This window comes from Chiroxiphia lanceolata, chromosome Z (assembly GCF_009829145.1).
Source record: "Chiroxiphia lanceolata isolate bChiLan1 chromosome Z, bChiLan1.pri, whole genome shotgun sequence".
NCBI classification, from domain to species: domain Eukaryota; kingdom Metazoa; phylum Chordata; class Aves; order Passeriformes; family Pipridae; genus Chiroxiphia; species Chiroxiphia lanceolata.
Window position 1 is genome coordinate 69802433 of NC_045671.1, and position 12395 is coordinate 69814827.

Below are 12395 nucleotides of genomic sequence, written 5' to 3' on the forward strand. Positions count from 1 at the left end.
TGACAACCTTCCACATTTCAGAGCCCATAAGAAATAAGCAGTAGCACAGGCTGAATTTTGTTTCAAGGGAGCTGAAAAGCTGTGCTTGAACAGCCTGGCTCTGAAAGGAGTAGCCCCACTGGCGAAAGCGAAGAAATCCCATCAGCAGTGGGATGTGATGAGTCAGTTCCTGCTACAAATGACCCGACCACACAAATGGGCTGGGAACGGCTCTGCTGCAGCTTTACTGCAGCTCCAAACCAGCTTCTTTGGGGTCAGGAGAGAGGGAGCACAAAACCACTTCGAGCAACGATTTACCTTGCCAGTTACCTTCAGCTCCAGGGCTCTTCCAAGAAACAACTGTAGGAAGGGGAGAAAAATAATAAAAATACAAATAATGCCCTTTCCTAACAGATGACTCAGTGTGCTATTTTACTCCAAATGGTTTAATCAGCTTTGAAGTCCTACGTATGGATTCTCTTCAAAGACATGCTTTGAAGTAGATCCCTCTTTGAGGATTGACACAGCTGCACTTTGCTGCAACTCAGTTCAGTGGGGGTCTCACAAGCACAGCATCAGCCAGGACACACGAAGAGAGGACTGCTTCCACAAGCCAGAGTAACCACCAAACATCCATCAAAAAGTACCTCAGCCTTGTCACATCACACAGAGAGGAGCAAAGTTAAAAGTAACAAGCCCTGTAATCTCCTAACGGTTATCAATAAAATACATATGCAAAGTCAATTTCAGGGGCTGAAATGCACACACTGCTGCTTAAAAATAACCTCTTGCTTCCTGTAATCATCTGCCTTTTTCTTTGATTAAAAGGATTCCAGCCGATCACAAAAAAGGGAGGTAAGAGCTAGAGCAGTCAGAAAATGCCATTTCTGGTAGGCTTGCATACACCAAATGCAGTCGTCGTCGTTACAGGATCACAGCATGAGGACAAGAAGTCCTGCCATATGCAGGGACAGGATTGCAGTCCTTTCGAGAGACAGTGTGTCCCTTATTACACAGACACGCTGGCCCGTTGCCTGAAGTACAAATGTCTTGCTAAAAATACTTTAGGTTTGATTCCCTTTTGACCTCAGGCTCCTTACATCGCTGTGGCAAGGGTTAGCGATCATAAAGGGACTCTCACCCCATTAATGCCACCGTGTCTAGAAAGTGAAAACCTGGCCCTTGCCACAGAGGGTATCCAAGGGCTCCCCCTGTGATGGATGTTTCTGACAGATACACAGACACGTAGACTGGTCTCCTGAATGCATCAGGATGGTCCCATGATCAGGATCTGGCCCACGTGCCCCCAAATATAAACAAAAAAGAGACCCAAAAAATGCACTGCAAACCCATGAGCTTGCTCAGAAAACACTCAGTCTCAGTGTATCAGTAACCCTCAGGCTCTCCCCTCCGAGCCCACCAACTCCAGGTGTCAAGAGCCATCCCTGTGCTCAGCACCAGCATGACCTTTCCCCACGAGGCTCCTGGAGGGTCTTACCGGACAGGAGCAAAACTGGGAAGCCACAGAGTATTTCCCCCCTCGCTTGGGCTCAGCTTAACTGTTTGGAGACTGGCCCAGGGAGTTCATATTAATGGGGCAGCAGGTCCTCCCCAGCTAGGAGCCAAACAGATGCATAAAAATACAGGTATGCACACCTTCTGGTGTAAAGATGTGCAGAGGGAGCACTTGAGCACTGGCACTAGTATCACACAGGAGCTTTACACTGAAACCACGCAGCAAAATGAACCACCTGTCCTCAAAAAGAGTAGTGAATAACAACAAAAGACAAGAGTTCCCCCGTAAAGAAAAAAACAACCCCAAACAACCCACAGCTCACCAGCTGTGCTAGCAAGGAGTCTGCATGCTGTGTGCCCTGTTCTTCTCCACCGCTGCTCCAGCATCACATCCGAAGCTATACATGCCTGTACGCCTCCCTGCCAGCTGCCAGGCTCTGTCTCTCTCTGTCCCAACAGACAGACGGAGGAAGAAGAGACTTAACCAGCAATAACATGGAGGGGGGGCTTGACTAGCAGCCAGTCGTGGCTAATGGATGAGACACTGCTGCGCTTCGGGACCGGCTCGGAGCTGGCAGAGATGCCTCGGTTTTGGTGAATCAAGGCTTCCTGACCTAAATGGCTTTGACTTTAATGGAGATATGCCAACAGATGCCAGCTTAGAAGCTGAGCTGCTGACAGCTCTATACTGAAGCGCTTTGTGTAGAGAACTGATCAGCTGCTTCACTTTTTTTTTTCTTTCTCTTTTCTGTCTCTGTCAGCTCCTGGATTTTTGTTTTGTTTGTTTTATTTTCAGAGGAGGCTGGGAACTGAAGAGGCAAAAAGTCAGCAGCCTTTTTTTCTCTAAAACAACAGTTTATTTAGGAACTAGAAGCAGCTTTACAAACTCTCAGTACACTGGCATTGCAAGCATCTCACTAGACAGAGCAAAGGCAAACTCTGTACATTGTCTCTCCAGAGCCTTGATAAAGTGATGCCATCTTCCTGCAGGGAGTAGCAAAGTGAACAGTGTGGCTTAACATTTTTGAAGTTACTGTGCTGTGCAATAGTGGGGCAAATCCTCAGCTGTCAAAATGCCAGTGGTGTCAGAAATTTACCCCTGTGAACTGTGCCAGTTCATCTGTACCCGGATCCAACATATCCATGCCAGCACATGGTGCTTAGTAGTGGCTCAGGAACTGACAGATGTGCCAGCAAATGGGCTCCAGCACTTGTCTGCTTGCTCACCAGCTGCAGATGAATCCGATGCATTCAGTCTTCTAGGACAACAACCAATGGCATTCCTCTGAATAAGTTTCTATATCCTGGGCATACGGTTGGCAGCAAATATTAAATACCACCTTCTGAAAGTCCTATGTCTCCTAGGTCTCAAAGTTTGTCATGAGCTGAGGCATGTCTGAAAACCGTCCGCTTAGGAACACAGGGATCTCAGCAGATTTCATACTGAGTGAAAAAATTCAACCAGGTCACAAGGTGAATCTTCAAAGAGGAAAAAAGATCTACCAGACTGCTGTTGAACAGACCAACAAAATGAATGTACGAAGATTACATGTTGGATATCTACGTATTGAATCTCATATCTACACTAAAAAAATCAAATACAAGCTACCATGGACAAAAATACCAGTGTACAAACTGAAAATCAGAATTTAAATGGCATGCAGGATACTGAAAAACTGGGAGGAAACTTAGAGAATCAACCTGGAGAAAGTAATCAAAACTGGGTTTATTTGTCAACAAAGTTTATTGTCTCAAAGAAGGAATGGGCAGAGTGCCAACTAAGAAACTGCTGGAAATGATCCATATGCAGAAGAAATAAAACCATCACAGGAACTCCTATAAGAGGCCCCAACAATTAAAAGTAACCTGGCACCCTTGGGAATTGCAGTCTATGTTCTGGTGCTTTTATTCTGAGAATCACCAGATTGCTTTAGGGAGTTTGTTTTCTTCCCCTCCTGAATATATATGTGACTAAATTTGTGTTTGCAAATCTAAGGGAAAAAAAAATAACAGGACTTGCAGAATTTGCTGAGCACCAGCAGTTCTTTGAAGATGATGGCAGGTGGAAAATATTTAGCATTTTTGAGGATTAGGAGCTGCAATACAGATTTTTTTTATTTTCTCTCTGGATTCAGAAAAATCTTGGGCAATGTCCTACCAAAAGAGACCACACCTTCCCAACTCAGGAAAAGAAACGCCTTAAAATTTTTTGGTCTGATGTTCTTTTTTTTTTACTTTTAATTTCTTATTCTGACTCTCTCATACAACGGGAGAGGGAATGGAACGCCTGCTCTAAAGAGTGAAGTAAAAGGAACAACTAGGAGAAATTCTGTCTTTAAAGTCTGAAAGTATAAGGATGGAGATCATCATAGAGAGAATTTCATACTTCACTTCTAGTCACACTGATGCTCTATACATAGAAAAGATAACTCACTTTTCTCTCCGGTATATCTTACCACTTTGGAAATACAACCCTTTCATCCCACTCTGACTTGGTGTAAATGGTTACACCTTGTCCAGGCAATGCAAACTCGGGCTCAATGTCTGTGTAGCACCTTACGAACAGTTTTCCTTATTGCCTCTGAGAGTAAGAACAATCTCTCATATAGGATGGCTGAGCCTTGCTCTGTCTTAACACAGCCCTCTGGCTCCAGAAGGGAGGCGTGCAGCACCTGGGGCATGGGTGCAACAGTGGGGACCGCATGCCTCTGCAAGGACAACACAGAGACAAGGGCACCAAGCACAGCCCAAATGCAATGTCTTTATTGCCACTACAAAGCTTCATTACACTGGCAACCTGTGGGTCAGCACACTTCACGAGGATCCTGTGGTGCCCTGACACACAGGAAGGTTGACCCTTAGCTCTGAAACCTCACACACTACTTCTCCTCCCCCAGTCCTCCCACCTCCTCCTGTGGAAATTTAAGACTACTTCAAACTGCAGAGATTTGGGGCTTTTCCCCCAGAGGAATGATCACTGCCTACCTAGGAAAGAGATCAAGCCCCTCCCAAAGACACGAAGAGCTGGGACTACTCCCAAAGGAAGGCAAGCTGCACATCCTTCTCCCCCAGCCATCCCTCGTCCACTGACCAGGCAGAAAGGGCACCTAAGCTGTGCTAGGAAAGAACTACTTGCAAAAGCAAGCCAGCTTGCCATTCAGGAAGACGTGGGGGCCAGCTGACATCCCCCTGCCCTAAGGAAGCGCGGCGGGTGCCTGCCAGAGCCGGCAGGTCCGTCGTACAGCTCTCGCCAGGACTTACTGCGTTTAACCACGGCCAGCAGCTGACAGGGAGGAGGACAGCAGGGATGAAACCTCCAGACACCCAGGAGCCATAGGAACTTGCAGCCCGCAAGCCTCTAATATCTTTTTTTCCTCCCTTTTTTTTTTTTTTTCAGTTCTGAAGGCATGTGACCGGCCTTCACATACCAGAGCTGACCCCTCCCAAAGCCTGCGATTTCCTAAGAGCCGAGAAGGATGTTACCCTCCCGCTTATTCATTACAAGACCAGGTTTCCTCGCCCTTAACGCATCAAAACCTCACTCCGCGCAGGGTCCGCGTGTCAGCTCCGCACTGGATCCCTCCGGACAGGTGCAAAAGGGGCCGTGGTGCTCAGCTACCTGCTATGAGGAGGACATGGCCACGGGGCGACCAGGCTCTCCTAAATGGCACACGGCTTTCATTTTTCCAGGTGTAAAAGCACCAGGTCTTTGCTCTCACATCCGCCGTCCCCTTCTGCACTGGGCCGGGAAAGAGCTGCACGTGTTTCACACTGTTCCCCCATAAACCAGCGCTGGCACTGGGAAGCTCCCTCCCCACACACTTTTCATGTCACCGAAACACCACGGCACAGGGCACTGCTGACGTTTTGGTTTCGGTTTTTGCTCGCTCGGGTTGGCAGCGCCGTTTCTGGAAAAAAGATGGGGCTCATGCTCCTTGCCGTCCCGCACTGCCACGTTGCCTTGCTTTGCTGCGAACCCCCCCCACACACACACATCCCTTACCACGCATCCCAACACAATTCCCACCCCTTCGCTTTGCACTTGCCAGTATCCACACGCTGAGACCCCACAGCTGCCCCCACCCCTATGGGAGGGGCTCCTCCCGCCGCTCTCCTGCCGGCACCGCCCTCCGGAGCCGGGGCTGAGAGCGGGGGGAGCAGGGGAGCCCTCGGGGGGAGCCGGGGAGCCCTCGGGGGGAGCCGGGGTTGAGAGCGGGGGGAGCCGGGGAGCCCTCGGGGGGAGCCGGGGAGCCCTCGGGGGGAGCCGGGGCTGAGAGCGGGGGTAGCCGGGGAGCCCTCGGGGAGAACCCTCGGCCGGGCAGCGCGCAGGGAGCGCAGGGCCAGGCACGGCGGCGGGGAGGGCTTGCCTCCCCTGCCTCCGCCTCCTCCGGGAGGGCTGGACCACTGCGGTGGGTGCCCCCCGTTGCTCTGCAGCGCCAGGCAGGCGCTACGCGTGAGGAACTGCAGCCCCGAGGCACAACCGCAGGCTCACGGCACCGCCAGAAAGGAGAACTTCGGCAGGAGGCAGAGGTGCCGCAGAGCCTGCCATACGCGTATCACACACGTGGACTCAAAGGAGTCTCGGATCGCTTCAGGCAACACAACCGCGCCCGCAAAGTCCCTGAGCAGACACGGCTCCCAGAGGCTGTTTCTGGTTCGCCTGAGCATCGCCACGACACACACCGTCTTGACGCCTCGGCGAATAAACCCCGCGCCACCCCCCAGCATGCAGGCAGCGCTTCTCACTCACGAACTGCAACGCCGTGATTCCTCGCTGGTTCCAACAAAATAGCACGCGCGACCTGTCAGTCACCTGCACAACACAACATACACATCTGGCGCGACGCAACATGATACTCAGAATACCGGGCAGGGAGGGGTCGTGTTGGCTATCAGGTTATTGCTGGGAGGATTACTCTGTTGGCCACATCCATGACTGGCCATAGTGCTGCTTTCTCTATTGGCACCTACCTTAAGTGAGCTGTCGAGCCTTGTCCCTAACAGAGCCTGCAGACCACACCAGCACAGCTTCCTAACAAACCCGCTGCTGGGGACACTTCTTTCTTCTTTGTTTTGGGGTTTTTTTGATTTTTTTTTTATTATTATTATTATTTGTTAAGGGGAGGAAAAAACGAAGAATTTAAAAACCCTCTGTTGGTTTATCAATATGGCTGCAAATTTAAACTAAAGTTAATTCCTAGTGAAATCAACATTAGTCAGGCACCTAATGTGACTCACCTAAGTACACCATGTCTTTGTGGTAACTTTTGTCTTGATGAGCCAATGAGGGTCTTACTTGAAAATATCTTCTAGATGTTAGATGCTGCAACAATGGGGTAACAGAATCAGGGTCTGTATGCACTACTTGTCCTCCACTGCCCAATTTTATGTCTCTGGTTTTGGTATAAGTAAGGAGCTGCAAGTGCCAAGACTGACCTCAGTTTCTGGCTTCATAGAGGTTATTGCAGGTTAGCAGTCACTTATTGCCTATTGTCACCATGCATGCACAAGATTTAAGCAGCTTTTTTACTGTAGGATTGATGCAAAAATATTTTAAACTTCGAAGTCCTTCTGCCTTTGGTTTAAGAGCAAACTATACCTTAATCCGTAAAGTTAATAAAACTACTTCTGCTCAAAGGACTTCTTTCATACTAGCACAAAAGTAATAAAACAGATAAAAGATCTACCACTGCTGACTCCCAGGAAAACTCAAATTAGATTAGTTTCATCTAAGGGAGTAGTCTAAGGACTCTTAGATAACATCCCGTCCCTGGAAGATGGAGACTAGAGGCATTTTTGTTACTCACAAGGTCCCTCATCCCTTTGCAGATGAGTGGCACTCTCACCACTCTGCAGATTATTGCTTTTGACACAACCTCCCACTTTGTCTGTGGCTGCATTTCGTTCTCCCCACCCTCTCTGACAGCACACGAGGAAACTTGGCTCAGAGTGAGTTTGTACAATTGTACAGTATTTTCAGCCTACTTTTTGCTTCTCACATGACTCTTTCTTTTAATAGGTTTTCTTATCTCTCCCTTTACCTAAACGGAAATTATTAACATTTTTGCAACACTGCCTCCTCTCTCAATAAGTAACTACTGCACAAATCACAGCCACACCTAACAATCTCTAGTCCTGTGAATGTGGTGGGAGCAAAACCTCATCCCAGCTGAAGTAATGCTCAAAACTCCCACCGACCTCAAGATAGGAAAAGCTATGCCCAGAGCCACACCTTTAACATCCAAATCATAAACTGCATTTGGACAACTCATCCGTGTGCACAGAGTGCTCCTAAAATTGCTGCTGATAAATTCAGGTAGGAATTGGAGCTGAAAAAGGTTCATCTGTAACCAGTAACTAACTCCTCCAGGGACAGGATCCAGAGATTTGACAATACCAGGCAGACTTTTATCAACACAAGTATCACCACTAAACCTTCATATAATGAATTTGCACTTTTCTAATGAATGGCAGGTTTGGATGGCTCACTTCTCTCCTGCAGCTCACTCTGCCACACTGGAAATTATTCTCTGTAGAAAATTTGCAGTATTGAAAGTGAAAAAACTACACTCTGCGACAGTACACTGAAGTAAACAGAGACTGGGGAAAAATCAGCAGGCACACAAAAAGCTCACCCACTGCTTTTACCTTTCCAGATGAGGAACTTCTGTGACATCTCCTTTGAAGAGTGTTTTGCTCGTATCCCTTAAGCCATTGGCGATGCCTTCACCACATCCCTTCACCTCCCTGTCAGGGACATCTGGCTGCCCCAAGGCTGATGTCCGATCTAAAAACTGCCCACCCTCCTTCATGCGCTGCTGGATCATGGGAGTGAGTGGCATCTCAAAGCTGAAGTAGCTGTCGGGCTCCGAGTACAATGTCTCCAGCGACTCTGCGCTGTAGTATAAAGATGCATTGTCTAGGATGTTTTCGAACTGAGAGCTGTACAGATCAGTGGAGATGTCGGAGTGCCTCTGCCCAAGGAAATCTTCATATCCTCCTGCGGCTGCTTCGCCCTCCTCCGTCATCCTGAAAATTAACCAGACACAGCTTGTTTCAGCTTGGGGGCAAGGTTTGGACTTCTGGTTGAACCTTCTCGCACCTTCCGCCTTTGTGAACAGAAAGGTCAGCGCGGCTTTGCACAGGAGAGGGCACTGCAGGTAAAATGCTAGCTTCTCCTTGCACCACCTCTGTTTATGATTGGCACCATCTCCCTCTCTGGGGACATAAAAAGAAACAATCTTCTGGGTAAAAGAGGGGGCTGGGGGACAACCTAATGTTGTCTAACAGAGAAATCAGCTGCTTATGTGCAAAGGAGAAAATGCACTCACATACACATAAGGTATGTCCTAACACCAGTGCCATGCCAGAGACTGCACATCTTGGAGATGTGTACTCAGACAGAGCCTCTGCCCCTGAAGGATAGTTTACTAGCTACTAGGACTGGGGTCTTCAGCAAAAAGCTGAAGGAAATCACTCCAAAATGCAAAGGGAAGCAAGTGCAATTAAACACGTGGAGCCAGGAGAACCAGATTTGAAGGGAGAAGACTCAGCCTGCTTGCTGATTTACAGGGGAAGGTGCAGCACCCCCCTGCAGAGAGTTTTCTTCTCTGCCACACCAAATATAGTGGGGCTCCTCACAGCACATGCCAGAGGTTAGGGCTGCCAGCCTGAGTAATCCCATGCGCTAGCCAAAGCAAAACTCGACATATCCCACGGTGCAGAGTCAGGAGAGCCTCCCTTGCTGAGATCCTGTTGTCTCATCAGCAAACAGCTCAACAGGTCAGAGCGAGCCCGGTTTGCTCAGAGCACATCAACTTTGTCAAAGATGTGCATCAGGAAAGAAAAGCAAGCAAATCAGGATGCTCTCATAAAAAGCAGAGTATATATATATATATATATATATATATATATATAGAGAGAGAGAGAGAGAGAGAGAGAGAGAGAGAGAGAGAGTATGTATAGCTAAAATTCTATTAACATAGATAGATAGATAGATAGATAGATAGATAGATAGATAGATAGAGAAAGCACATCACAGCATTTACTCTCTTATAATCTACAAGGCCCTGGATAAAATGTCTTTATTATCTAACCTCTCCAAAGTGCTCACACTGTTATTGCTCAAACTCCGCCTGAAATCAGAAAATCTGGCCAGGCGCATATGGGCAGGCCTGCATGCTGCCTTATTTAATTACATGCCATGTCTGGATCCCAACTACACCTGCTACAGATGCATCCTCACACAGACACCACTGTGCAAATAGCAAGACGTGTTTATGTTTCAAAACCTGAGATGGACTTCAAACTTCAGCAAGGTGGTGTGTAGGGATTCAGTCCGAACTTCATGCACTAGCCACCACCAGACAGCAATCACTACCACAGACACCACACTGAAGGCAGCAGACAAACATTTGTTGTTTCTCATTAGCTCCTAAAGAGCTAATACCACCCAACCCCTGCACCCCTCCAAGCACGGTCTCACCTGCCCTGGCCTCTCACTAGCACAGACGCCTCTTCCTCCACACGGTTCTTCCTGTCCTTCATGGAAACTTCATCCTTCTCACTTTGATTGGGTGGTGCTAGAGGAGTGGCTCCAGATGCAGTGGGTCCCAGCCTTGGGTCCTCACAGACCTCACTCCACGCGCTGTCTGGAGAGGAGAGCAGGCCTGGAGAGACCATTGGCGATGCAGGGTGGTTGGATGTTTTGGGGAATGCCTTCCTCTCCACAGACAGAGAGTCCACCAGTGAGTGCTTCTTTCTTCTCTGCTCCTCAGCTTTCTGCAGCCATAAAATCTCCACCCCTTGAAATTCTACATGTTTACTCACAGCTGCCTCTTTAGCGAGCCTCCTCTCAGGACCCATTTGCATTTTACCTTGACCGTACCCCGAGAACTCCTCAGAACATGCCCACCCCTCCACTCTCCTGGCTGCTTCCCGGTTAGTCACAGATGGTCTGTGACAGCTTTGTTCCTGCACTGCATGGACCTCGTCAGCCTTATTACTAATGGCTTGCAAGGACTCGGACTGCTTTTCTCCAGTCCATATTGCAGCCAGATCTTCCTCTACGACCAAATGCTTTTTTTCCTCAGCTGTTCGTTCAGAAGGAAGAGGCACGTCTGAGAGTTTTTCTTGGCCTCCTGGAACTGGTTCTCTGGCTGCCTGCACATTTTGGCTGCCAGTAACACTCTTTTTTTCCATTTGCGTCTCTGAATCGAGAGAAGTATTTGCTCTCTCTTGCACCTTTGCTGCTTCTAACCGTCGAGAGATTTTCATAATCTCTGGCAGGTTACCCGCAGGTTGCACACCTTCTTCAGGGGCGGGCAGCTGCACTGCCCCAGCATCAGGTCTCGAATTATCTGCAGGAGCTGCACACTGAGGAATGGGCCTGACGTGGTGGTGACTGTCCCGTCTTTCTGGATGGCGTGTCACAGGCTCTGCGTGGCGTGTCGGTGAAGCTGTCGGCTCGTGTCTGCTTGGCTCCACGGTGCCATACTCTGGAAATTCATTGATGATGGTATGAGGAAGCAAAGTGCTGCTTCCACGGCCACTACCTGCAAAGAGGGGAAAAAAAAAAAAAAAAAAGAGACCCTGGATTTATCTTCCACATGCACAAAGTAAAAAAAGCCTGACCTCCCTTCCAAGGCCTCTCCTAAAAGAGTAACTACACTCTGCCCAGCAGGGAAAATACCGTTCAGTTTAATTCACTTCTGAACACTCTCACAACTGCAGTTATCCAGAGCTGGTCTTTTTACATAGGAGTTTTTGGGCGGCCCTACTTTGGGAGTGTGCACTACAGAGGAAGGAATGCTAGCAATGTCTGCTACACTTCAGAAAGGGTCCCTGTGGCCCAGGAACGGTCTGAGGCCACAGGCCAGGCGCATAGGCTGAAGAAAGCAGATATTCAGAGGTCTGACATCCATCCAAAGAATGCACCACACATGATGGTTTTACTTAAAAAAGAAGTTTTTAGGTAATTTTCACTTTTAAAGGTGAAACACTGGGAAGATAATCAGCCACACTCCGCGTGTTCCGCAGCCTTGACAAAACCAATTAGCTAAATTACAACGCAATTAATGAGCAATTCAACTTTATGCCAGCACTTCCTTTAACAACTCAGGTAGCTGAAGGTCATTTTGCAGTGGTGGATGCACACCAAGCAGTTCCCATTTGCTGTTGCAGCAAATACACTGCTGCACAGAAAGCTTACCACCCCTCCCTTCCTCATGCTGCTTTTCCAACTGATGTAAACAAAGCAGGAGCAAAAATGGATGGTCCCATTTTCAAAGTGCCAAGCACCCAGTGGCTCCCATTGTTGTGGGTAACAGAGAACCATCTGTCCTCAGAAGGACCTCAGGGATCGCAAAATGACAGATACTTGGCCACCTTATGTCATGGCCCAAGGAGAAACTGAGCTCTTGAAAAAAAAGCAAAACAAAACAAACCAACAAAAAAAGTCCAACCAGAAACTGCTGCATTTGTTGCATCCATCTGGGAAAAAAAAATGGCCTGGAGTATAAAAGTGCTTTAAATCAAACAGCACGGTGGCCAGACCCAAACACCTACTCTGAAAAACGTCAGGGTGACAGCTCTGAAACCAGACACCAACATGCATTTGGATGCTTTGCTTCCACTCAAGTTGCATCTCTATGTACTGTACTGCAAACTGATCACCATCTCCACTCCAGGCAGGCTGGCCACAGGCTGAGGCAAAAGCCGTGTAGCTGTGGTTAATGATAGGCCGAGTTCAAGGTGAAAGAGAAGATAATTTAATGCAAGCTCAGCACTGCATTAATGTGGCTACCTATGTGCCAGTGGTTTGTAAAGACAAGCAGAAGCTCACACCTGCCAGCTCACTATCCAGTGTATCTAGCCACAGGGTAATTACCACACACTGCGTG

General features: G+C 48.3%; 1 protein-coding gene across 7 annotated transcripts in view; it reads right to left on the bottom strand.

The window, feature by feature from the left end:
• PSD3 (pleckstrin and Sec7 domain containing 3) overlaps positions 1 to 12395 on the bottom strand; it is a 118449-nt gene that overhangs the window by 77715 nt on the left and 28339 nt on the right. For 4 of the 7 annotated variants that reach the window (XM_032674651.1, XM_032674652.1, XM_032674654.1 and 1 more), the window contains 2 exons: positions 9980 to 11048; positions 8143 to 8523 (listed from right to left, as the gene is read on the bottom strand). In XM_032674651.1, coding sequence (XP_032530542.1) covers positions 8143 to 8523; positions 9980 to 11048 — 1450 coding nt within the window. Of the gene's footprint in view, positions 1 to 1817; positions 1939 to 4755; positions 5090 to 6732; positions 6784 to 8142; positions 8524 to 9979; positions 11049 to 12395 lie in introns of those variants that run through there. The other 3 variants (XM_032674657.1, XM_032674656.1, XM_032674655.1) reach the window with 3 other exon arrangements.